The 25,693-nt window shown below is 36.8% G+C and overlaps 1 protein-coding gene across 1 annotated transcript in view; it reads left to right on the plus strand.

The window, feature by feature from the left end:
* The window catches only part of Kcnn2 (potassium calcium-activated channel subfamily N member 2), a 93,702-nt gene that overhangs the window by 60,113 nt on the left and 7,896 nt on the right, over nucleotides 1-25,693 (plus strand). Inside the window, exons 2-4 of the mRNA XM_048792176.1 lie at nucleotides 6,960-7,101; nucleotides 16,962-17,072; nucleotides 24,600-24,727. Of these exons, the coding sequence (XP_048648133.1) occupies nucleotides 7,003-7,101; nucleotides 16,962-17,072; nucleotides 24,600-24,727 (338 nt within the window). The 5' untranslated portion in view covers nucleotides 6,960-7,002. The remainder of the gene's footprint in view (nucleotides 1-6,959; nucleotides 7,102-16,961; nucleotides 17,073-24,599; nucleotides 24,728-25,693) is intronic.

A 25,693-nucleotide genomic window follows, 5' to 3' on the forward strand; every position in this document is an offset into this window, starting at 1 on the left:
AAATTAGGAGATATTGATTGCCTCTGCTTCCCCCTCCTCAACACCCATCCTAGTGAAATAATGTTAGTAGTTATTATCTTAATATTTAGCTCTGCTCTATTTTTTCCTCTTTGATATCCTCTCCATATTCCTGATATTTAAAATTTGACATCAATTCATCCTGGTTTAGGTCTTTTCTTATTCCTTGCGCAGATTTTCTGAGAATCTTCCCTTTAGAGAAGACACCTGCTTTCCAGTTTTCCTGTCAAAGAAATCAAAGAATATTTTCATTTTATTCCTTCCACTTTCTGTATTCTCCCTCTGGAAAGACAGTTGCTGGGGTCCTCTGTGCTGATTCTCTGAAAACATATCTTCTCCTTTTTCCCTTCTCTTTATCTTTTTGTTCTACTTCCTGGGAGATTTCTGCTGACTTATAATCTCATTGTATTATGGTTATGTTTTTACTAATAGTTTGAGCTTTACACCAGTTTCCCCCTCCCCCAGCCCCATCCTGTTTTCTGGATGTGGCATTTTCCCTTAGACCTTTCAAGATATAGCTTTCAAAGTTCAGGTGACACTCCATCAAGTTTTTCTATTTCCACCCTCCTCTTTTTCCTTCTTTCTTTCCTATTTATTTATGGTCTCTATTTTTTCCTATTGGAATCAAAAAATGTGTGCTAATCCTTTGTTGTTCTTTCATATCTAAGAGTGGTAAATTGGAAGCCAGTTGGAACCTCTGTATGGGGGAAGGGCTAGCTTAATGTCTGGTGAAACTCAATGAGGAGCAAAAGCTGAGATTTTTGTTAGGGTATCCTTGATAATGCATAATCCTTAGTAATGCATAATTGTGTTTCCTCTGAACCTGTTCAGAATATTCTTTATCTGAATTAACAAGTTCTCTAATATAAAGTCAGAGATAGTATCATGGAAAAAAAGTAAGATTGCTGCTGCTTAGTTTAGAAATCTGAACTCAAATCCCCTGCTTTCAGCCTCAAACATCTCTTCTGCCTTTATCCTGCATCTCTAACCCATCTCCAGAGAATTAGCCTTCTGTCTCTTGTTACATGTCTGGCATTACTAGGCAAGACCTGAGGATCCATTATTCCATATACTTGGGCTTTAATCTGTCCTCTTGTTTTCAACCTCGAACCTAATTTTTCTATCATGTAATGAATGCATGGCTTCTACAATGAAACTTCCAGAGGTTCTTTATCAATCTGTGCCTTCTATTGGGGAGTTATTTCAGCCATTTATATTTAATGCAGTTATACATTATGGGGTCCTCTTGCTCTCTGCTTCATTTGTCTCTTCTATCTTTTGTTCTTGTCTTCCCTTCAACTTCTTGTATTTCTTCTATTTTCAGTTTTACCAGACATTTAAAAGATACGATAATATCTTTTATTGTATTATCAGTTATTATTTTTTGATGTCTTAATTTAATGGCTCTTTAGGGTTTATAGCATGCCTATACACTTTGCCTAAGTTAACACAGTCTTATTTTCACTTGATATTATACCATTTGCTATTCAAGTGTACTGTATCACATTATGTATATTATTTCCACTTCTCCAGTTTGGGGTAGTTTTACATACAAGTCCTTCAATCCTTGGAAGAATAATGAAGGAGACCCCTCTGCAGATCTATAGTGTGTGCTGCCCCCCACCGGGATTTTTCTTCTCTGCTTTTTGGCCTGTGAATTCTTGGCCTCCTTGGATTCCCAGATCTGTCCTTCAACACAGGGACAACTCTTGAGTTTCACCTGGTTTGCTTCACAGAGCTGCATTGTGTATATTCTCTTTAGACATTAACCTGGAACAATGATGTGGCTCACTTTAGTTTACCATCTCTTGGGAATCATTGCCCTCTGTTGCTAGATGATCAATATCTTATTAACTATTATTACAAATGTTTTCTCTATTACTTAAAGTTGTTTCAAGAGAAGGTATAATCTAGTCCCCTATTGCTCTGTGTTGGGTGAAAGCAAGATGCACTGTCATTCATGTAAATATGCATTTCTCATTCTCCAATGTCTCCTTTCCTTTCCCTTTGTTGCTATAGTTTTATACTTCTTAAAAGTATCTTAGTACAATTATACTGACATTTCAGGAGAGAGAGAGATGGATTGGGGAAGGAATTGATAGTGGATTGCTCACATGCATTTAAATAGCCATAATACTTTTAACTATATAATTAAGGATGAAATTTGAGACTAGAGTTGGCTTTTGAAATAAGACATTTTGCCATTTTTAGTGTTAATAATAAGTTTAATAAAGAAGTATTAATGAACATAGTTTGTCACCTCCACTATTGAATTGTTCTCTACAACTGTAAAAATATAAATTGAACACAGATCTTAGGATATACATGACAAATACAATTCATGTTGACTGATGGACAAGAGTCATTTTTATCCGCTTTATGTATTACTATACATAGATCCTGAAGCACGTGGCCTAGGGAAAAATCAGATCAAGAATACATTTCACATTGTCACGCTAATTAGTTTAATGAACACTAGCTCCCTTTTATATTTTTCTAGACACTGTGTGATGATACAACATTGAATAAGGCACAAGCTTTTTTTATTAATTTTTATTGTTGGTTGTTCAAAACATTACATAGTTCTTGATATATCATATTTCACACTTTGATTCAAGTGGGTTATGAACTCCCATTTTTACCCCGTATACAGATTGCAGAATCACATCAGTTACACATCCATTGATTTACATATTGCCATACTAGTGAAGGCACAAGCTTTGTCTTCAAATTCTTCATAATTTTGATCCTCAGTGTGTGTTTGATGATCAAACTATATATTACATATCTTATGACACAAATTAGCATTCACTGAACGGTGCTATAGCTATCTGCAGGGTGCTCTGGGGATACAAGGAATGGACAGGCCTAGAGTACCATGCTGACCAGAATCTATGTGCAGTCTGGAAAAGGGGACCCAAGTAAGATTTAGGGCTAGAAAGACAGGAAAAGGTGCTTTGAGGCAGAAGGAAATGCATGTTCAGGGGAGATCTGTGAAAGAGACCAGCATGATTGCCAGCCATCATGCTGGGCGCTGCAGAGGGGAGGCAAGAGTGCAGGGCAGAGCGTGCACAGGGAAAGAGACAGTTGACTGCCTTGGAAATATAACCCCTGCGAACTTCCACAAATGTTGTATTTAACATTAAGTTGGCATATTTGTGATCTAAAAAAACAGTGCTAGACCCACAGTCAGCAGTGAATGGAGAAATGAATAAGGAATAGAAACTAAGAAAAGAAACATTTTCCTTTTTTAAAACGTTAAAGCTGATCTCACAATCTTGGTTGCTTTTTTTTTTTTTTTTTTTTTCCGTGCCAAGGATTGAACCAGGGTTGCTTTACCACTGAGCCAATCTCCAGTCCTTTTTTTTTTTTCCTTTCTTCTGAAACAAGGTCTTGCTAAGTTATTTAGAGACTCATGAAGTTGCTGAGATTGGCCTCAAACTTGTGATCCTCCTGCCTTAGCCTCCAGAGTCACTGGGATTACAGGTGTATGCCACCATACCTGGCTTTGATCTCACAATTTTTCCAAAGCATTGAGTTTTGGAAAACAGTTCAAGTAGTCTTCTGCTGAAACCCCAAAGTCTTTATTTTAAAAGCGTGCCACGTGAATTATTTCTTCATGTCCTTCTCAAAACAGTTCTCCTTGAGGAGAAGGTTAGAATTGTCTCAGTAATTCTGTGGCATGAACTTCTACTATAAGAAATGTTTAGAAAGTTCTTAGTGTACATATTGTAGAATCACATTGGTCATTACAACATGTATACTCAGAAAAATGAGAAATTATAACCTATCTATGTATGATATATCAAAGTGCATAAATGCATTATATTGTTATGTATAACTAATTAAAACAAATTAAAAAATTAAATTAAAAAAAGTTCTTTAACCTTAAATTGCACATGTTAATCATTCACAAGGGTGTGAATCTGGCATTGTCTCAAAACCTGGGGATGTGCTAAGCAGTAATGTCATCATGTTGATAAGTCTAATATTTCTTTCTGAATCCCCAAGAAAGAAATCAGGTAAATACTAAAAAAATTTAGTATCTAAATTGGTTCTTACTTACCTCATCTTAACTATTCACAACAAAGTATGTCTGAAGGTAACATAAACATTAGTATGAGATGTTATTTTTCCATTTTGAGCTATTTTTCCAAGAGGTTTATTATTTCATAAGTTTAAAAAGGATAATTTACCATGGAATTATCCTGTATATAGCCATAAAATACCAACTCCTAGAAATATATTTGTGTCTAATTAGGCCCTTCAGTGTGGGATCACAGTTTGTGAAGCACTGTAACGTGCTTAGCATATCATAAATATTGACTGAACGAAACAGTGAAATAATACTTCAGAGCATTTGGCAGAGAGCCAAATGAGGATGGGAGAGATTTACTTGTACCTTGAAGATGTGTATTTATTCAAGATGAACAACTGAAGAAGAGTTAGTTTGCTGAAGGTTCCAGTGAAAGCGTTGCATGGAATTTTCATTCCAAGGATGAGATTTCTTTGCAGGACTACTTAGCAAGCCGTCCTCCAGAGACCTTGGTTTATAGTATGAGAATGAGGCTTTCTCTTTGTTGTTAGTGACTCTACCTAAGGAAAACCACGTGCCTATCAGGTTGTAGTGTTCTGGTCACTCCCAGTGGCAGTGTGAAAATAACTCCAAATAAATATTTCTCTTAACACATTTGTAAGTGTTGAGAGACTCTAAGGACAGCTTGTCGATAAATGGAGGGTGAAGAATGTAGCTGTTTCAGCCTAAGATTGTCCATGTGGTAAAACGTGACCTGTTAAAGGGAAAAATGAGCCAGGCGCTGAGCACCTAGTGAGCACTCAATAAAAATGATGTATGTGTACATAGGCCTCAGGGAATGAGCTCTCTTAGGTATATCAGCTCTGTCTGTTAATTGTGCCTTGTATAAAAGAAACTTTATTTCATAATCAAAAAGAGAATAGGAAACAAACTCTGTTGCCTCCCCTCTCCTGTCCAACTCATCTCAATGCTAGGGTAATGCAGTCCCTGTTTAAGGCCACACATGGTAAGGAATCTTTAATTGAGAGTCCCCATAACAGCATTCAAAGCTTGCTTCTAAGGATCTTGTTTTGAAGCATAGAAGTCCACAGAAGCTTCTTAGCTCATGTTACAGCTAAGCATAGCACCAGTAGCATCAGCTCACCACGATGTGCACATTATACAGAAAAGATACTTAGGAAGTGCATTTGCCTATCCTGCTGGGATTCTATGAATACATTGTGGCCTCTTTGTGGGCATCTCCTCCCAGACATTCTGGGCAAAAGGGTACTATGAAACTAGGTCAACATGGCTACTCTTTAGAATAGTTGAGGTGTCTACCCTCCTGCCCCCAGAAACTTGAAGAACGTTCCTCAGTAAGGGCTGGTTGCCTGTTCATGCACAGTTTTTATTTTAGGATACACAGTGGTTGCCCTCTCTCCACTAGCACCAGCTGGGAACTTCTCTTTCTCTAGTCCAGAGTAACAGGAAACATCATTTCTTAGTTTCTGTCCTACCTCTGTGGAAGAAGGAAAAAGTGGAAAATGATCAGCGTGTGTCTTCTTTGTATCCAAGTTAGAGAGTAAGATCCACTGATAGCATGGAAGAAGGCTTATACTTCATGAACCTCGTGTACTTTGGGTTATGGAAGCAGGAGCATAAGATGAAAAATGGGTGTACAGAGATTGCCATGCCCAGTGAAATTGTAGATGGGATCATTCCTAAGGCACTGGCCAGAAACAGCTTCCTTGCTACCTCAATCCTGGCAGCAGAGACATACTTGAGTCAAAAGGCAGGACTGAATGAATAAAGCCAGGGGAAATGAGTACCAACCATTTTTGTAGAGCAAGGAAAGTAAAGCCTTCCAAGTGGTGTCTGAGAGAGGGGAAGGAAGGGTTTTTCTTAGGAGGAGGTGAGTGAAGAGCAAGAAATCTCCCCTCCTGACTTAAGTTTGGGGTCTGATTGTCATGGAAATCAAAGAGGGTTTGCAGGGGCCCATGACTACAGATAATGTGCAGCAAGAAAAGACTCTTCGAGAGCCACCACTTTCATGGCCTATCTTGTTGTATGTACACATGATGGACAGCAGTGTCATGGGCATAAGGTTTGATAATGTTATTTCAAGCAAAGTGTGATGTTTGTTTCTTATATAATAAAAACTTTTTTCTTCATCAGAAAAACTTGATTCCTCAAAGAAGAGTAAGGATAAATTGTATCCCTCACTCTCCCTTTTTTCACCACTATAAATTCTCCTGTGCCACTGGTAACACAATAACTTCTATTTAGCTCGGTTTGTAGGGGAGGGGCTATATGATCAGAGATTCAGTTTCTGCCTTCAAGGCTGGCAGTGAAGAAGGACCTACTGGTGGATGGACATTTACCATACAGTATTGTAATAAAGGGGAACACTGGATACTGAGGGAGCACAGAAGAGGGGTTGGGAAAGGAATAGCCAGAAAAGTCTCCAACCTGCATTTATTTTGTAGGCTGATGAGGAGTTGGCCTCTGTCAGGGAAATCAAGGTAGCAAAGGGAACAGCATGGTGCCCTTTGCTACTAAGGTGTGATGTGAGATCGGGCAATTGTATTTTGCCACGTAGGTCTGGCACATCAGCTAGTCCTCCAGGAGAAATGAGATGTTGGCAGAGGCCAGAGGAGGGTACAAAGATTAATGTGCATACATCATGTTACACTGGTAAGAAAAACAGTTTTTATATTTTGTAATTTTTCTTTCAGATTATTTTTAAAGGTGAAGCACTTTCTGATGTTTTTCAGATTGCTTAGATGGAACCTCAATTTTATTACCAGCTTTGAAAATTTCTAAATAGAGTAGTTTAAAGAAGATACAGTGACTTCGTTGAATTGAATCAAATTGTCCTTGGCTATAGATGAATTATAAAGAACTGATTTTGTTTGCTATGTTTCAGGTACCATGATCAACAGGATGTTACTAGCAACTTCCTTGGAGCTATGTGGTTGATATCAATAACTTTTCTCTCCATTGGTTATGGTGACATGGTACCCAACACATACTGTGGAAAAGGAGTCTGTTTGCTTACTGGAATTATGGTAAGTATGTTTTTATTTCATGTTTCCTTCATTTACACTCAAGAAGGCCCTTCAACCATTTAGTCCATGTACTTAAGTCATCGTGAGCTACTCTTTTTCCAAACAGCAGGAAATCTGTATATTTAAATCAGATTTGTGTTGGGAGGGAGAGAACGTCAGTAGATTCCATCTTAATTCTTCTCATCATGGATTCCTGTTGAAGATAGAGCTGTTAGATTGCTCTGTGGGTTGAGCACTGAATTGATGAACAAACTTATCTTTAACCTTTGGCTTCAGAGTCAGGCAGTTTCTTAAGTCTGGGTTCCACCATTTCCTACCAGCTGTGTGGACTTGAGTTAGTTTCTCTGACTTTTACTCATCTGTAAAATGTGGACCACGATAACTATCATTAGGTGTATTGAAGGGTTAGGAATTATATAATTATAATATTTATTATTTTAACAAATATTATTGAATGACAGGCACTGGTCTAGGGACCTCTACTGGGAATACTGCAAAAGAAAATGAACTGTCCCTGACCTGCTTTCATGGATCTCAAAGGGGAAGCCCTATATTTTAAAAAATAATTGACAAATAATCGTTGTTTACACGTGTGACAAGAATCCGAAGAAGAAAATCCTGAACTTTTTAGGAGACTGGGGAACAAGGATGGGGTCTTGACAAGTCAGGTCTCTAGAACAGGTGAGGAAGGCTCGGTGCTGACAGTAAGGAGCATGCCCTTGTTCTTCTGGGATGCCTACCAAACTCTGGCCATTCTCCACCCTCACACACTGTCAGTTAACTTTGCTCTGTTAGTTTTAGGTACATGAAATGGGAGCTAGCAAGTTGTTATTATAAACGTGTGTGAGCGTCCGTAGATATTTAAGCCACAAGTAGTTTCAAATGAGCAGTGCATTATTTTCACCAAACTAGGTTTCTCCTCATTCCTCATCTCCTTTTAAAGTTGGGTTTCATCAAGGAGTCATTGGTTGATGCTTGTTTGGGTTCTACCTACATTAAAATATGAAGCAGAACTATGAGCTCCCTAGGGTGGAAATGATCAGAGTTCCTAAATTTTGTCACCCCTGCTCACTACCTGTGCTGTGTCCATCCATTGGTAAGCAAGAGAGAGCAAGAGGGCCGTTGGAAGTTTCCAGTGTGGAGGGCACACCCTCACAGCACCTTCCCAGGAAGAGTGTTCCAAGAGTTTATAGCTGGCTGGAAGGACCAGGTGCCCATGACACGAATAGATTGGCAACAGGGATAAGGGAGCAAGTTGTGAAAATAAAAATCCAGGACCAATATTAAAGTCACCTATAGTAACAAGATGACCATTTCAAGTCCCAGTTGTGAAAAATATAACTTAGGGGCATAATTTCATATTTTCATCTTATAAAAGAAAACAGTCGTTTTGTACATTATAATGAACTTTAATTTGTTTTCATTATACTTGGTATGCTCCATTTTATGTTTACTCTTGTATTACTTCCCCATTTTTTCTCAAATACTGGTATTTTATTATATAGTACAACACTTTGGGAAATAAAATGTGCATAGCTATATTTTGGGAAGGCCCCATAACAAGCCCATAGGGGACATGAATAGTGCTATTTATTAAAAAAAAAAAAAAAAAGAACTGGTAATAGTACTTCTTAGGACCACTAAGGAAGTTTTTTCTAACAAGATGTACCCACTTTTATTCTTGAATCAGATGTGTCTGAGGATTCAAGCAAATGGGCTTATTCACTTTGGGATCAACACCAAATTTGTGATTAATCTTGCCTGGATATAGTACCTTATGATCCTTTTTTCTTTCCTCAATATTTCTTTGTCCCTAAAGACTCAAGAATGGTTCCTTCAAAGTCTCATCCTACAGCAAAAATCTTTTGTTTACCTCCTTGAACTACTTCCTTGCTATTTATCTTTATTTTTAAAAATAGAAATCATAAACATTCTTTATTATATGTAATGAAATTTACAGGAACTTTCTGTTTTCGAGGCCTATAGTAAAACTGTCCATTTCTTCTCCCTCATAAAGAATGGACTTATTTCTTAAGTGACCTGATCAAAAGTGGTTTACTTGCATACACAGAAAGCTACTAGTCTTTGAGTAATCTAGTTGAAACGTATGTAGAGTTGGATTGTGTATCTCTTTCCCTGCACACAGCAAATCCCTATGGAGTTAGGCTACTGGGCAGTCTTCTGGGAGTTGATTATGTCTTGCATAAATTCCCTAGGAATTGAGAGGGATGCATGGAAGTCTGCTAGACACTAGTATGGAGAATGTTGGATGACAATATAGATTCCTAAAAGAAGGCAATTTTTTTCCCATAGTACTTATAAAAGTTTCCTGAATATTTGAAATGTGATTCTGTTTTTTCAGACAAATGTGCTTTGCCTTTGTTTTCTTTTCATTTTAGGAAGTATGAATTCACTTTTGCATTATCTTAAGCCAGAAATGACTTGTTCTTACTTCAGTGTTTATTTTCCTGTTCTCCTTGGACATTTGCAGTGTATATTTCAGTCAAATACATATTGTCAGACTTCCCTTGAGTCATCTGTCTCTCTCCCCATTCTCAGTTCTGGCCTTTAATAAACTGTGAAAAAGGAATACAATTTACAACATTTCTGAGAGCACAGGGGCATCTCCAAATCATCTTGTATATTATCTCTGAAGTACTATGCTTTTTATGCTTTCATGTTTGAATTTTCTTTTTCTGCATTTATCTTTTTATGTGGTTTTTTGTTTTGAAGTACAGTTATCTAAATACTGACACCTATAAGATTTCCCATTTCAAAAATGTACAGAAAAGGAAATTAGCAATGCCTGCTTTCTTCAGAAAGCTAATTGAAACTGATGAATAATTGCATGTCATCATCTTAGATCTTCACATTTGATTGGTTAAAATTCAAAATTAGACTGTAGAAGTTTTTAAATAGCTAAATTTTTGTCATGGGCCATATTTTTGAGCCAAGGACATTAGATTAAGATTAATCTGCAGTGTCCTGGGCAGAAATATATAGTGAAATATATTGTTAAACCACAAGGAGAAATGGTTTTCTGGGAGGAAAAAATATCACATTATCAAAAAATACCCTCTCATTATGTTGGGTTCACAATTTCAGACAATCACAGTTTCCTTACAATGTTTAGATTGTATTTACAATGTTAGACACAGATGATTTGAAACTACTAAAATTGGGGGAGCTTGGTTATTGAAATACTGTAATAGGAATTCAAATGTTGGGACTGGGAGTGAAGCTCAGAGGTAGAGCGCTTGCCTAGCAGCATGTGCAAAGCCCTGGGTTCAGCCCCAGCACTTAAAAAAAAAAAAAAAGAAATGTGATAGATCAAACAAGTAGAAATTTCCTTTTTCCAGGATTTACTTAGGAATTAGAGCTTAAGAGACAGAGATCTCTTCCTGTCTCCTAGATATTATTTTAAAAACACAATCAAGGAATTGCCCAATAGGAAGAAAAAAAATCACTCATTACCCTTCAAGAGAAAACAATTAAGGTTGTAATTACATTTTCTCCTACCCTTCGTCTATTTGAGAAAGGACTGAGAATTACCTGATGTGGGTGTCTCATAACCAGTGGGATGAATACTAAATGGCTTCCTTTTTTTTGGGTTGAAGGCAGTAAGCAAATAACATTGCTAGGTCATATGTGCTAGTTTCTCAGGATATCCAATTTTACAATAGAGAAGATAAATGTTTTATTTAGCGTCTATCCAATCTGTCATTCTATATCTATACAAATATAACACATTCTGAAAGCTATGTATCTTCTCTTTCTTATGAACATGGATGATTATTTCAGGAATGGAACCTCCTTGGTAAGGACTTCTTACCTCGTATTATAAATTGCAAAGTCAATCATGTGTAACTTTTGGTTTTCTATTTCTGTAAATTATGGCAACTTTTTTGTTGGTTCTTTTGAGTTTGAATTAGTAATTTTTTTGGCATGATTGTCTTTAAATATGGAGTAATCTCTGTTCCTGGGGATGCAGGTTATTATCTGATAGGTAGTTCTCTAATGATGATTTGTAAACCCCTAGACTTTGCCAAAACAGCACAAGTGAGGTCAGTTCAAAGACATTTCTTCTCTCCTACTAGTAATTCTGTATAAACAAAAGCAAAGTATAAAGGTTTCTCAGTTTATAACAATTTGAGAATTGCATAAATCTAAAAATTTTTATTAGGAAGGAAAAAGTCAATTCCAGACAGAAACCTTGTCTTTTCCTTAAAAACAATTGATGATAATTTCATCAGCAGCAAATCTGCCCTTGTGGAGGAATCTTGGCCTCACGTTGTACAGAGATTCCATCAGTTGTTGGCTAGTAGCTTTTCTCCTGAAGGTTAGTTGCGCTGAGCCCTTAGTCCAGAACGCAGCAACGAATTAGCTAAAAGTCATAAGGAGAAATGACAGTAAATTAAAGAGGGCTAAACCTAAGGTATCACTTTCCATTTGAAGGTTTTGTCCCCTGCCTCTAGACAGAAGTCCTAAGAACACATTTATGTGAATGAGAAAAATACTGCAGAATCATTTTTTTCCCATGTTGTATCATTTTACATAGGGTATTTAATATCAAATAATTTTAAAGAGGCCTTATATTTGGTTTGTTTGCTTTGGGGTTCTTTCTGGTGTTTTCATTGAATCTCCTCAAATAAAGGTCCACAGAGGAGAGTATATCTTTAAATTCTTAGAATTGTTTTCTATTTTGTGCAACACTGCAGGTGGGATGAATGAGTAGGAGACAATATCCCCCACCTGTGCCTTATTGGGACCTTCTTTCAGAAGAAATACGACAGCTGCTTTCTTCCAGGTTCAGACATGCATAGCTAGAAGTGGTTGTGACCCTCTAGTGCTTAGCTCAATGACTCCACAGTTCCATCTCCTTTTTCTAAGCCATCAGCACTTTTAGTGACCAGAGCTGCCCTTCCTGTCTCTAAAGTACCTGCAGTCACATTGGCACCATTTCCAATAATGAGATTTAAACCAACGATGACTCATTGTTGATGACCAGTCTTATGCAGTACTTCCTTCTTTCCAGCCCCCAAAGTACAACAATTACCTGAACCAGCAAATCACCAACATGAAGACTTGGGTTTTGTAGGTCCCTGGCCTTCAGTCAAACACCACACACTTCCTCCCTTCTTCCTTAGGATGAGGACATTTGAAATTGACCTCTGCCCTCCAGGAAGAAATAGCAGTTTTTATTTGAAGGGACTCAAGGAAGGACATTTTTGATAGAGGCAATTGTTTTTATGACCAAAAGAAACCTTGCAGAACTCCAATGGGAGGTAATACTAAAGCTGAGTGTTTTATAGAATTCTATTTGCCAGAATTGATTGTTTTACATATTTTTTATGAAAGTATAATTATTTATGTCAGACAAGTGCAATAAAAATGTATTTATGGTTCTAGGATATTGAGTCAGTCAACCCCTGGGACAGAAAAATAGGTAGTGTTTTGAAATACTCATCCTCCTTTTGGAGGATGAACTGATATGTAAAAATAAGAATTAATAAAACAGCTTTAAGATTAATTTTCAAGTATAAAGCATAACACTTAATTCTTAACTATTTTTTATAAATTTTAATTCTCTCATAGTCTATTTAGTCTAAGAAGTTGACTATTGAACTACAGTTTGAACTTTTAGGAGCTGTTATACAACCAACAGAAAGATAATTTGGGTTGAATATTTTGAAAATCGTTTTTATCAGAGCCCTTCTCTCTGGTAGTTAGAATTCTGAAATTTCAAAAGGTTATAAATTTCCTTATTCTTTGAATGCGTATAAGGAAATAATCAAAACGTTTCCCCAGTGGTTAGAGCGCTTGCCTTGTGTGAGGCACTGGGTTTGATCCTCAGCACCAGATAAGAATAAGTAAACAAAATAAAGGTATTGTGTCCATCTACAACTAAAAATAATTAAAAGAAAAAACTTTCCCCAGCATACTGTTGAAGAAATTTTTATCTTTCATAAGTTTATATTCTTAAGGTATTAAAGCTTGATTCCAAAATGTTCCTTCAAAATGATTCTTGGAAGTAGTTGCAGGATCCATATAACTATATCACCATTGGATTTTTCAAACATTAGGGGATAAATGATTTTAAGGATAAATAGGCCACTTTTTTTCATTCTAGGCATCAATATGGTGTGCAGTTTCTGTGCTCTTACCATAGAGAAACAGACATCTTAATTTGGCAGCATCTGGGACTCTCCAGGTGTTGGAGTTGAACCAGAACTTACGCTGTCATCTGTCTGACCTCACTTAGAGTCATGAACAGTACCAATACTTGTTATCAGTTACCTTTCCTAAAGCAAGGTATTGCCCCTTCTTTTAACATCTACCTTGTTGGAAGGAAAGATGATAAATGAAGGAAACCCTAAACCTTTGCTTTGCGTATACTGGCTACATAGACACTTCTCTTCACTTGTTTTTTTATGTGCCCAGGCATCTTAAAGTGGCAGGTTAGTGATTTGCTTTTAGTCTTCCTTAAGAACACAAATGAACTGGGAGAAAAGTTGCCAGGATATATTTTCTAACTTTGGTGAAAGGAATATGACTCATCTTACTAAAGGCATACAGGGCTCTTCATTCCAAAGAGTAACATATGTTAGTCCCAACTGTTTCTACATGGATTGTGGTGGTGACAAGCTTGGGAGAAAATGTTGTAAAAGCGTGCTTATTTTCATTCTTATTCACTTGATGAAACAGAATGATCCTGGAAATAGATGCTGAGTGGACAATAACATTATGCCATTACTGAAATGACTGTAACCACTAATGTGTTGGCAGGAATTTACCTTGAACCTAGAAAGCTTTTGGAAGTAAGCCACTTTCATTTTGCATAACTCTAAAGGTTCCTTTTTTTGAGACATAATTCTATACATATCAAATCCTCTTATGATATATTAAGAACCTAGAGAGATGTAAGTTTTTGATTTCCGTAATTAAAGTAAGGCTTAAAGATAAGGAGCGAAGGGCTTTGCATTTGAACAGAAAGAGGTTTCTAAGTGTCTCTGGAGGCACAACTTTTAAAGGGGTACAGTTAGGATAATGGAGTGAAATATGTAGGCAATCGTTTTAACAATTACTAAATTGTTTGACTTGCTTTCATCTCCCATTTGCACCAAAGGTAATCATTTTAATGCATAAGTCGTCTGGTGGGTGAGAGAAGACTCAGCAAGGGAAGAACAGAGCCCAAGAATAAACACAAAATCAAATTCCAAAGGCTCTTGGTACCAGTGATTTTCCACTCCCGTTAGGATTTTGGTTTCTTTCCAGAAGGATCTCAGCAGTGGACACCTGCCAGGGGAGAACAATATTCAACTTCTTGTGCCAACTGCCCTCTCATAGCTATCTCTCTAGCAGTTAGGAGCCCCCTCAGGTTTTTACAATCTCTGCTGCACTGAGAAATGTCTGGGAGCATGCCTCAACAGGTGATGATCCTGCATTTGTCAAAGAAATGCTGCCCCCTACAGTAAGTGAGCATGGTGGCCACTGAGTCATGTACCACGACTAGATTTTGGTACATGTTTAAAAATAACCTCGCTTTTATTGTCTGCCCAGAGCACAGAATATTAGGATAACTATCACACACCCTTCCTTTATTTTCCCCATTTTGAATGTCTTCATAAGTAAAATACCCACTAAGAACTTCATTTTCTTCTTTGAATACTGTTTGTAGAGATATCCTCCTTCATCTAAAGCAGTTACTCTATGTTGGAATCACTTAAAAAAAATACAGATGTCTGGGTTTTATCCCTGAAGATTAGGATTTATTCACTGTGCACATACTCTCGGCCATAGGATTCTTACAAATACTCCAAGCGACTCTAGTTCACAGTCAAAGTTGAGAACAATTGATTTAAAGATTGCGACAGTTAACTAACCTATTTCTCAATGTTTAAATATTTATATTTTAAGATTTTATCAGATAAAGTAAATTTGAATCTTGTTTTGAAATACAGTGCCTCATAATGCATCCTGGATATGGAAATTCATCCATAAATAAGAAAATATGTATTATAAATATCATGAGATAGGTAAGAAATCAAGGCTAATAACTGGATAACTACTAACTCTGCTTTAGTTGTCTTATCTCTAAAATCACAAGGTTAAACAGATAATTTCTAAATACCTCTAGCCTCTTTCTTTGATCATATGATTAGTAGCATTTCATTTCTGAGGATACAGATTTTTTCATACAAGATCGAAAGAGAAGAGATATTCAAATACAAATGAAAATATCATATAACTTATTATACATTAAAAGTATATGTAAAATATGATTCATGAAGAAAGATAGTTTTTCTAGGTTGAATTTGTTAACATAAAGATATGTAAAGGTTAAGTTAAAGCATAAATGGTTGTCACTTTTTAAGAAGACTTTTAAGTGTATAATTACATTCTTACATAAATAATGCGTTGATTATAGAAGATATGAGCTCCAGAAAAGAACAAAATAAGTATCACAACTACTTAGAGGTAACCTCTTCGAAGGTGGGCTTCTTTCTTTCCAGTTTTTTCTGTCTCCAGTGTGGATTGTCTTTTTTTAAAAAACAAAACCAGTAGCGTATTGTATGTATGATTTTCAAACTTGCCTTTTAGACATTTAAATTTTTATTTCTAAAACATTTACACAGTCATCATTGTGTTTATGGGTAGGCTATAAGTTCATGTAGCCATTTCTCAATACTGGATATTTAGAATGTTGACCACTGCATTGTGAAGGCACAGAGTTGATATGTGAACTAGTGATTATTATTATTATTATTATTAGATGTAATGGTAATTGGGAAAGCCAGGTTATCTTTGGGAATTTGAGACTCTTACCTAGATGCCTTTCTACCCTTTTGGCCAACATAAAGTGGCCAAATATTAAAAACCAGTTTAAAGAGATTTGAGTCTATTGAAAGGTCCCTCAATATTGAAACACGCTACTAATGCTTCTCCCCTGCACACTCCTGCCTGTGCCCTTTATTCTGTGTCCACTGAGACTGGCTTGGCACTCTCGACTGCTCTGTTGTCTTCTCAGGGTTAAGATTCTGTCTGGAGGGATGACTTCCCAGGCCTCGGAAGTAGCCCCTCCATCGGCTGGGCCAAGAGTGAGTGGTCAGATGGTCATGATCTTTACCTTATCTCTGACCCTCACAACAAGTTCTCCTTGACTATAGAAAGGCAGGGCTATAACCTGTGGGGTACCATGCAGTGTCACGCCTCTTTCCTCAAGAGATCAGCTAAATGGCCTATAATTCGAAAAGGAACACTGATGATTTTTTTCCAAAATGCAGGTGAATCATGCTATTCCTGGTACTAGTTAAACCTCCAAAATATTAGGATGGTTATCCCTTACCTGCATGACTTCACATATTTCCATTGTCCAGGTTCAGATCACTGACACTGGAGCAGTCTGAGGTTATGTGCATGCTGAGATCATCTGTCTCTTTCCTTCCTGCTGTACTGCAGTTGATTGGCCGCAAGCCTGCAGGTCTCATCTTGGGAGATGATTATGGAGCATTGTTCTTTAAGGAAAAATATATTTCTAATCCATGCATTTGTGCTAACTTAACTCATTATTGTTATTATTATTATTAAGGATATGATGGATTTACTATATTTTTTTAAAAGAAATCTGAAAATGTAGCCAGTTTCCTTTTTGGCCATTAATTTCATCTGGTAGAGGTGAACTGGGTTTTTAACCCTCCATTTAAAGCCTTTTCACTTCCATTCATTAACCACATACTTTCCTCTGATACTTACAGAAGACACCAAAGAATATGTTGAGGAACTTAATACATTTGCTACAAAACATTTTCCAATGTGGCTAAGGCTGTAGTAACTCTTCCGGGTTTTCTTCTTGTTTTCAGGGTGCGGGTTGCACAGCCCTGGTGGTAGCTGTAGTGGCAAGAAAGCTAGAACTTACCAAAGCAGAAAAGCACGTGCACAATTTCATGATGGATACTCAGCTGACGAAAAGAGTAAGTTATCACCCACCCATCCTTCCAGGAAATATTACCACACCGATTCAGTGTTGGGAAATATGGCTTTTGACATCTGAGGTTGAAATGACATGGTTTGAAAGTTGAGGCATTTCTGGAAATCAATTCCATTTGTTCACATTTTAGAATAACCTCTTTTTAAGTCAAGTGCGAATTTCTTTCCTCCACACAACAGCCTTATGAGAGAGGTACTATTACTCTCTCGCTCTCTCTCTCTCTCTGATTACATCAAGTTAGAAAGCTTTGTGGGGGGACACTTTATTAGAGTAAATTCTTAGCCTTTCTTAATAATCACATGAAACATCAAAGTCAAAAATAAAATTATTTTATAGTAGTCATCATTGCCTAAAGTGGAAAACAACTGTCATTGAAAGAACAAAATTCATTGTCATTTTGTAACTTTATCCATAAAGGAATCAATAGCTTTTTCAAACACAGTTCCAACTTTCAGGGTTTCACTCATGCTCGATTTTAGTTGTAGATATAAAAGGAATCTTTGTTTAACTGAGCACAAGGCAGTTACCTGTTGTCCCAGCTACTGGAGAGGCTGAGGCAAGAGGATTACTTAAGCTCAGGAACTGGAGGCCAACCCATCTCAAATTTTTAAAAAGTGGTCTTGTTTCATTTGGTAAATACTTTCTAGTAGAGCAGTCATTTTCATGCAAATATTTATTTATACAGTTTACATTTGTGAAATGGAAACATGAATTCCAATTGCTTTGCTAAGTCTTACCTTTCAGATGCTAGTGTGAGACTTTATTGTAGTAGGTTCACATTTGAACTCAACAATCAAAGTCTCTAAATTGCAGATGCTGTAGTTTCAGTTTAGACTTACCACTTCAGATTGTATCCCCACCCCATGATTTCCTCTCAGTTTCTTCCAATTTCTCATTCCTTTCTCAAAATTCATGAACATTTCTAGAATACCTGGAAGGAGAGAGGTAAATGAGGGGCTGAATAGAGGACGCAAGAGATTATTAGTCCACATCCAATCCAGGTTTCATCATGTGCTTGGTCCATAGGGTTCTGTACTGCATGTTGCATAAGAGTCATAAGTTTTTCCATATCCAAAGAACACTTCACTGAAGTACCTGTGTACTCCATAAAATTGTTATTATAAAGGTTATGCATTTTCTCAAAAATTAATGCCACATTTAAGATATTAGGCAGAAAATACCTAAAAACACCATATAGCCCATTCATTTATCCTGTAAATCTTCTCAACAAAAACTATGCTATGCATTCTGTATGTTTATCAGCACATCTGGCATTAACTAGATGCCACTAGCACTGCCTCTGACCTTCCTAAAGGGACAAAGGCACCTATAGTTAAGAATTGTCACCTCAACTTGTTATTCCCCAAGGCTCTGACATCTTAAAAGAGGAGACTGGGACAAAATTTCTGAACAAATATTCTTTGAATCCAATGAATTTATTATAACTTTTCTCCTTTGTAATACTATATATTCAGTGGTCAAAATATACTGTGTACAAAATATGGTTGGTTTTTTGTGTTCACTGCCAAGGTTGAGGAGCTAAGATATTATATTCTAGGAGTCAGAGAATTAATGCAATTGGGCTTTTCTTCATGTTGCTCTTGGGCCTTCTCTAAAGGATTCTGGATCCAGGATATAAATGACCTTCCTTTAAGTTTTAATGAACGAACTCCTTTCTACAAACTGACCAGTTTTCTGATGTTACAGTGTTTTGTTGTAAGTTCTGGTATACTTTAGATAAACTTCTTTAATGTTGCATGGAGTGTCAGATGTCAGGTTGCCTGTAGAAAGCTTTTTCAGCAAGAGGTACTATTCTAACTTCAAACCTCACATTCTTTCAAACTTCTGTTATCTCATTACTTTTTTTTTAACCAGGGATAGAATCCAGGGGCACTTAACCACTGAGCCACATCCTCAGTCCTTTTTATATTTTATTTAGGGACAAGGTCTCACTAAGTTACTGAGGCTGGCTTGGAACTCATAACCCTCCTGCCTCAGCCTCCTGAGCCGCTGGGATTACAGGCATGTGCCACCGTGCCTGGCATCTCATTACTACTTAAGAGTGAAGCAGCAATTCTTAGTACTCAAATCTCTCTAGCAAGCAGGCTTGCTGACAGATCAATTTTTATAGACAAGATGTCAATAAGTATAAATGTTGAAATAGCATTGAAATAAAACATAAATTTCTGGTTTATGACACTCAACACAATATATGAAAAAGCCCTTTTACAGTCCTCTCCGTTATTTTATACTAAGTCATCAACTTAATGAGTATCATTTACTTGGAACTCAATTCCATTTGGTTATTTATGGAAATTCTAAACAGACCCATTTATAATTTTAACTTTCTGAATAAAAATTCTAATATTGAATGATAATTTTGGATGTTCCTCAGAAATCATTCATAGAGTAAATAAGGACTGGCAAACCACTTATAGTTTACAAAGAGGTTAAAAATACAAATATTCCCTAAAATAATATTTTTTCATAATTGAACAGGCTAATAGTAATAGATATTCTGAAATCTGAATGTAATGCTATAAAGAAAAATATATGAATATTAAAATAATAGTTACTTTCCCAGGAACAAATGTAACTGTTCAATTCAGTAAGGGCACACACAGGAAGGCTTGAAAAATTTCCATGAAAAATTATTCACCATACACAAATTTTCAAGGGAACAATTTTATAAAGAAATCATTTCTCTGTATGACACGAACCACGTAAAACGCTACATTTGAAGGTAAAACACACTATTCATTATGCACCAGTATTAAGGGAGATGGTGTACTTCTGAAAATTTACATGACACTTTATAATTCAAAAACGGACAAAAGGGGCTGAGATTGCAGCTCAGTAGTAGAGCGCTTGCCTTGCGTGCATGAACTGTGTTTGATCCTCAGCACCACATAAAAATAAGTAAATAAAATATTGTGTCCATCTACTACTAAAAAATTTTTTTAAATGGCCAAGAGGTACGTAAACCCAGATTAATCTAAAGATTTCACATGAAAGCATGATTCCAAAAATTTGTCACCTCATTTAGAAAGACAGGACAAGCTACTGAGTAATGTTTATCACTTTACATGTACAGTGTTCACCATGCTGTATCTTTATATTATTATTACTACTACTCATTCAGGTATGAACCAAGAGGAAATCTTGGAATTTTAGTCCCAACAGAATATCTTCTTATTGGAAAGAAACTTGAAAACAAGTTGAGAATGCTGACGTAATTTTTAAAATTGCCGGATGACCCATAGCAGCAAGATAACTGTGCATATTAATATCCTCTGAGGACATTTCCAATCTTGTTAAGAATCATAAGATCCATAATACAAACACTATGATAGTTACATCCTGTTGTTCCCTGGGTGTCTCTTTGCAAATTCTCCACTACTTACTCTATGCAGCTTTTCTACTGTCCTTGGTTTTGCAGCCCAATGGGTTAAAAAAGCAAGGAGCAGATCTTTGGGCTCTGCCTGTTCCACAGTGACAGCGTTCCCTTAGGCTCCAGGTACCTGCTCCTAAGGAGAACCGAGACAGGGGAGGGGAGCAAATAAGAGAGGGCAGATGGCACCCGGTGTACTGCCTTCCAACTTGCAAAGAGTGCAAGTCTTATGTGGAAAAGGCCTCTGAGGAGAGAGGCAGGAGAAAGAAAAATAAACAGAAAACTTTAAGTAGTGAAAAGCAAGGAAAAATACAAGGAGCAAGACTTTTTGACAATGCTTCTTCCATTACCTATATCAGATTGCTTTGTATCAAAGTTTCAGTTTAAAGTCTGCCTGCTCTAAGTGCTTTGGTGGTTTATGAAGTACTGTTATAGTTTTTATTATAATTATCTGTGAAGCAACCACATTTCATGACCTTTATGAGAGTTGTTTTAAGGTATCTGGGTAAGTATTATTCTAGTGTATCATTTCTTTTAGAGCCTTTCTTTTTTCAAGTTGTTATCAAATACCTTATCGTTAATATGCCTTTCAGAAATTTTCTGGTAGATGATTTTATTTAAAGTTGAGTATTAGAGAGGCAGAGTAAATGTTCTTATATTTATAGGACCATCAGTCAAAAGAGAAGAGAGACCTACTAACAAAGGTCCTTACCCTCACTTTTCTTGTTTTTTGAAAAATATGAATGAATTCAGTTCATTTCACATAGTTTTGCCCAATTAATTTGTTTTAGAATCGTGAGATTTCCTCGATAAAGACATAGCATGGTAAGCACTGTTGAAACTGGCTCTGCACTGCATTTTAATGTTTTCATTACTGCATCATAGTTACATAGTAGTAGTAGAGTTCATTCTGACATCATATACACATGGAATATAGTTTGCTCCATTACAATCCCCAGTGCTTCTACTTTCCCTCCTCCTGTTCCTTTCCTCTACTCTACTGGTCTTTCTTCTAGTTATAGTTTTTTTTTTTTTAAATCAATGCTTTATAATAAAGGTGAAATTCACTATTATATTCATAAATATAATTCCATTGTGCTATTCCTGCCTTTTCCTGTCCTTCCTCCCTCCCCCTGCTACACTGATCTGCCTTCTACATACTACACTTTCTTAGATCTCTGAATCTCCTTATACCAATTGTCATGGTATAGGGGTTCAATATACCCTTATTCAGTTCATAATGAAAATTCACTGATTCATTTTGAACCTAGATGGCTTCTCAAATTGTTTACTCTTCTTTTTTTTAAGTTGTAGATGAACACACAGTATTTTTATTTATTTTTATGTGGTGCTGAGGTTTGAACCCAGTGCCTCACACATGCGAGGCAAGTGCTTTACCACTGAGCTACTACTCTTCTTATCCTAAGGATCCTCTGGCCAATAAGTGTGTCATTCATGACTAGATGTTTCTGTATATAAATTACATATTGCTATCATGCTCAATTCATAGCTTAGACATTCATTTAATGCCAGCTATGCCGAAAACACTGTACTCAGGCTACCTGACCCCTGCCCTCTGAGACTTTATAAAAGCCCCAGGGTCACATAATTAGATGACTTTATGGCAGGGCTCTTAATTGAGGAAGAAGAAACTTTCCCTCAAAATCAACTTCCTTCTCATGCAGAATTCGAGGACCTACTTTTATCCCAGTTTTTCCTGGAAGTTTCTATAAAGCTTTTGCGTAGCAACTCCCTGTTATTCAAACCTGCAAAGCTCAGAGATGCTTTCAACCCTGTCTTCTCACTACCCTCTGTTCCTTTCAACTCTGAGACAAGGAGACCTACCCATTAGGAACACATCTTAGGAACAGGCAGAGTGGTTTTGTTTGTTTTGATTCTGGCACACATCATTTTGTGGCTTTTCTGTTGAAAAGTAGCAGTTAAACATGATGCTTCATTCCTGCATTTGAAAACCTGTTAGGGGGTTAGAAAAGGGGTATCTCAAAGTAAATTCACATATCTCAAAGTTTTTAAAAGGAACTGTAGGGATGTGATTTTTTTAGATGAGGAGTCATTTTCTTTTAAGCTTGTCAGCTACTAGAGTGCTTAAGTAAATGCAAATCCTGCAAAATGAGACTTGAGGCATCGCCCACCCAGGTGTGAGATGGTGGGGAATGGCTGAAAGGAACCCCTATCCCAAGAGAAAGAATCAATTATTTAAAATGCATCAGAGATAAGCTGCGATTTACCTTTTTAAAAGTTTACAGACTTTAGAAATAATTTGAGATTTGCTATTTGTAGATGGGAATACAACCAAATTTAACTGCTGTGTTTTAATCCAGGTGTTTTGCCTGGTTTTCCTGCTGCCTGACCAATCTGAGATCTACACTCCCTCTCTGTTCCTCCAATTTGTAAAATCAGGGAGGGAGCATCCATCAGGGGCCCTCACCAATCTTCCAGCCTTCTACAGCCGCTCTGAAGAGCTGGGAACTTGTGCTTCTTAAAAGAGCTGTCCCTCACCCAGGGACTGCTGTCCAGTTTCTTCCCACCTCTTGCTCTGTACATTCAAGGTCCTCAAACCTCAATGACTCATGCTACACCCTTCCCTTACCTTTGATGAGGATGAGCCATCAGATCGAAGAGCTGTCAGGAAGGCAGCTCCCACGCTGATGAAGGTGTTTCCATAGCACTAAGATGAAACCAAGAATTTACTCACAGTCCTTTTAACTTTATCCTGCAGAGTGGTGCCATTACTTTTATGCACTACTGGTGCTCCGCATGTTTCCATCGTTTTTCTATTGGAATGAGGAAGTGTTCCATGCACAGTCTAATGGGTATTCAGAGGAAATGCATTATGAACTAGAGTCACTCCTAAAAGGAGTTTTACTGGAAAGAAATGGGTTTTAGCCCTGCAAAGTCACTCAAAAAGAAAACTTACCAGTACAGTTAGTCATAAAACCTGATGCTTTCCTTGCAAAAGTAAAAATGTATATAAAGTTATCTCGTAGGTTTAGTGTAATTTTAAGATTCTTTCTTATTGTAAATCAGAGGAATGAGAGGACTTTTGTAATCATTATTTCTAGCTTTCTCATGTTACAAAAATCGAAAGTCCTAAAGAGGGTCCCTAGTAACTGCAATCTGACATAGTGCAAACTCCAGAATTTAGGATCCATTTTTCAGTCTCAACTCTTATTTCCAGTCCCCCTCATTGCCTTTCTTGGAAGATTTCTTTCTACCCCTTCACACCTTACTAGCCTATGGCTTCTCTGTGAAATATCCTTTGTCTGTTACTCAAAAGAATTAAATGAAGCAACTTGTAGAATAACTGATTGGCAATAAGCCCAAGCAGAAGCTCTGGGTCACCAGAGCCTACAGTATGAGCAAGAAAGAGGACAATGTCTGTCCTGACCAGGCCTTTATCAGCTTCCAGGATTTTTTTTGAAGATTTTAATCAAGAAAGCAAGTGAATGGATACACCATTCATCTGCTGCAGTTTCCACAGTTACTGCAATGCTTTCATCCTTTATGTTTGTGCCATCCACTTGAATTGCAGTATACTTAAATTTCAAACACAATCAGGACAGCACAGGGTCTTTGTCAATTCATCAAAGTGTGCTAACAAGCGTACAAACTGCTCACTCACTCTGGGAGGCTATAAACTCCAAGTCTACTCAGGCATTTCAGCCGTGGAAATGTGCCCTTACCAAAGTATACAGCCAGAAATACCAAGTGAGCTTGCAAAGGGCAGGATTAACCTTGGCCTTCTGGCATTTCCCTTCTCTCTAGGGAAATGAAGAACATAGAACAATTGCAATAAAGACTGGGAGAATAAGCACCTCCGAATTAAAAAAAAAGTTGAATAAAAAAGTTTCCTGATGCAACAGGACAGAATTCAGTACAGAAGAAGATCAGTAGTTTCTCCTTCATATTTAAGTATTATTCCCTGACACAGATGCTTTTAAAAGGCACATATTCAAGAAAAATACTCTTTTGAGTACTAAGTACTAAATAAAGCTTACCATGATCCTCGAGAGGAAGAATATGACCTTCAGCAAAGTTGCAAAGAATTCTGCCCTGGGATTTATCAATTGCTTCTTTGTCGTTTGTTTTTCTAAACAGGTGAAAAACGCAGCTGCCAATGTACTCAGGGAAACATGGCTAATTTACAAAAATACAAAGCTAGTAAAAAAGATAGATCATGCAAAAGTAAGAAAACATCAACGAAAATTCTTGCAAGCTATTCATCAGTAAGTACCACTTTCATCTTTTTTTTTTTTTTTTAAATCTTTGGCATGATTCTTGCACTTAGTTATTCTTTTTTCATGAGGAATGATAAAACGTTGTCAGGTTTCTTCCCAAAAAGACATCTGCTGGCATTTTAATAATCCCATCACTGAAATCCTGGGAAAAAAGTTTTAGTTCCTTTTATGATTAATAATAATTTATTAGTAGAATAGCCACTCATTCAAATGTCTTCTCAGTTTCTCTTTAGAATCAATAATTTCTGTTAAAATGTGTTTCTTCATTCCACGTAGTTATTCATACAATTTGCTGCAGGATGCTAAGCTTGTGTCTACTGCAATAGACATTATATGATCTATCTGTATTTTCAACATATTGTCCAAGCTCTTTATATCACTACAGTGTAGATAATTGTTTAATACTTCAATATTTAATGAATTCTTAATCAGAAATTTGGGGATTATTTATATGCTACATGTTCATTAGAGATTTTAGATTTCCTATGGTTTCTGTGGTTCTGTATCATTATTCTGACTTTATTCAGGATACCATTATTCACTTTAAGTCCTTCATGCCATTTCACTACTATATCATATAGCTGTGATAGACTTTGAAGGCAAAACTCAGTACCTCGTAAGATTCGATGATAATTTGGAAACCCAGGGTCTCTCTCCTCCAGGCTGACAGCATCTTCACTGTAAGTATGACTCAGTGGGGCCCGACTCTGATGCTCTGCAGACTTGCTGTTAATGCCCTTTCTGCATGGGGAAGTGCACACAGGGTCACAGTTATGGCTCAAAAAAGTGACTTCCTCATGAAACCTACACCAGGGTAATCATGGAAAGGATGGTAAATACTAGGCCTTTTGGCTATATATACCATGAGAAACAGACAAGAAAGCTCTAAAGCTGGCATTTTTATTTTACATATTTAGTTAATTCATACATAACATTCTCTGAAGAATCACTAAG

The sequence above is a fragment of the Marmota marmota genome, unplaced genomic scaffold (genome assembly GCF_001458135.2).
Source record: "Marmota marmota marmota unplaced genomic scaffold, marMar, whole genome shotgun sequence".
In the NCBI taxonomy this organism is placed as follows: Eukaryota; Metazoa; Chordata; class Mammalia; order Rodentia; family Sciuridae; genus Marmota; species Marmota marmota.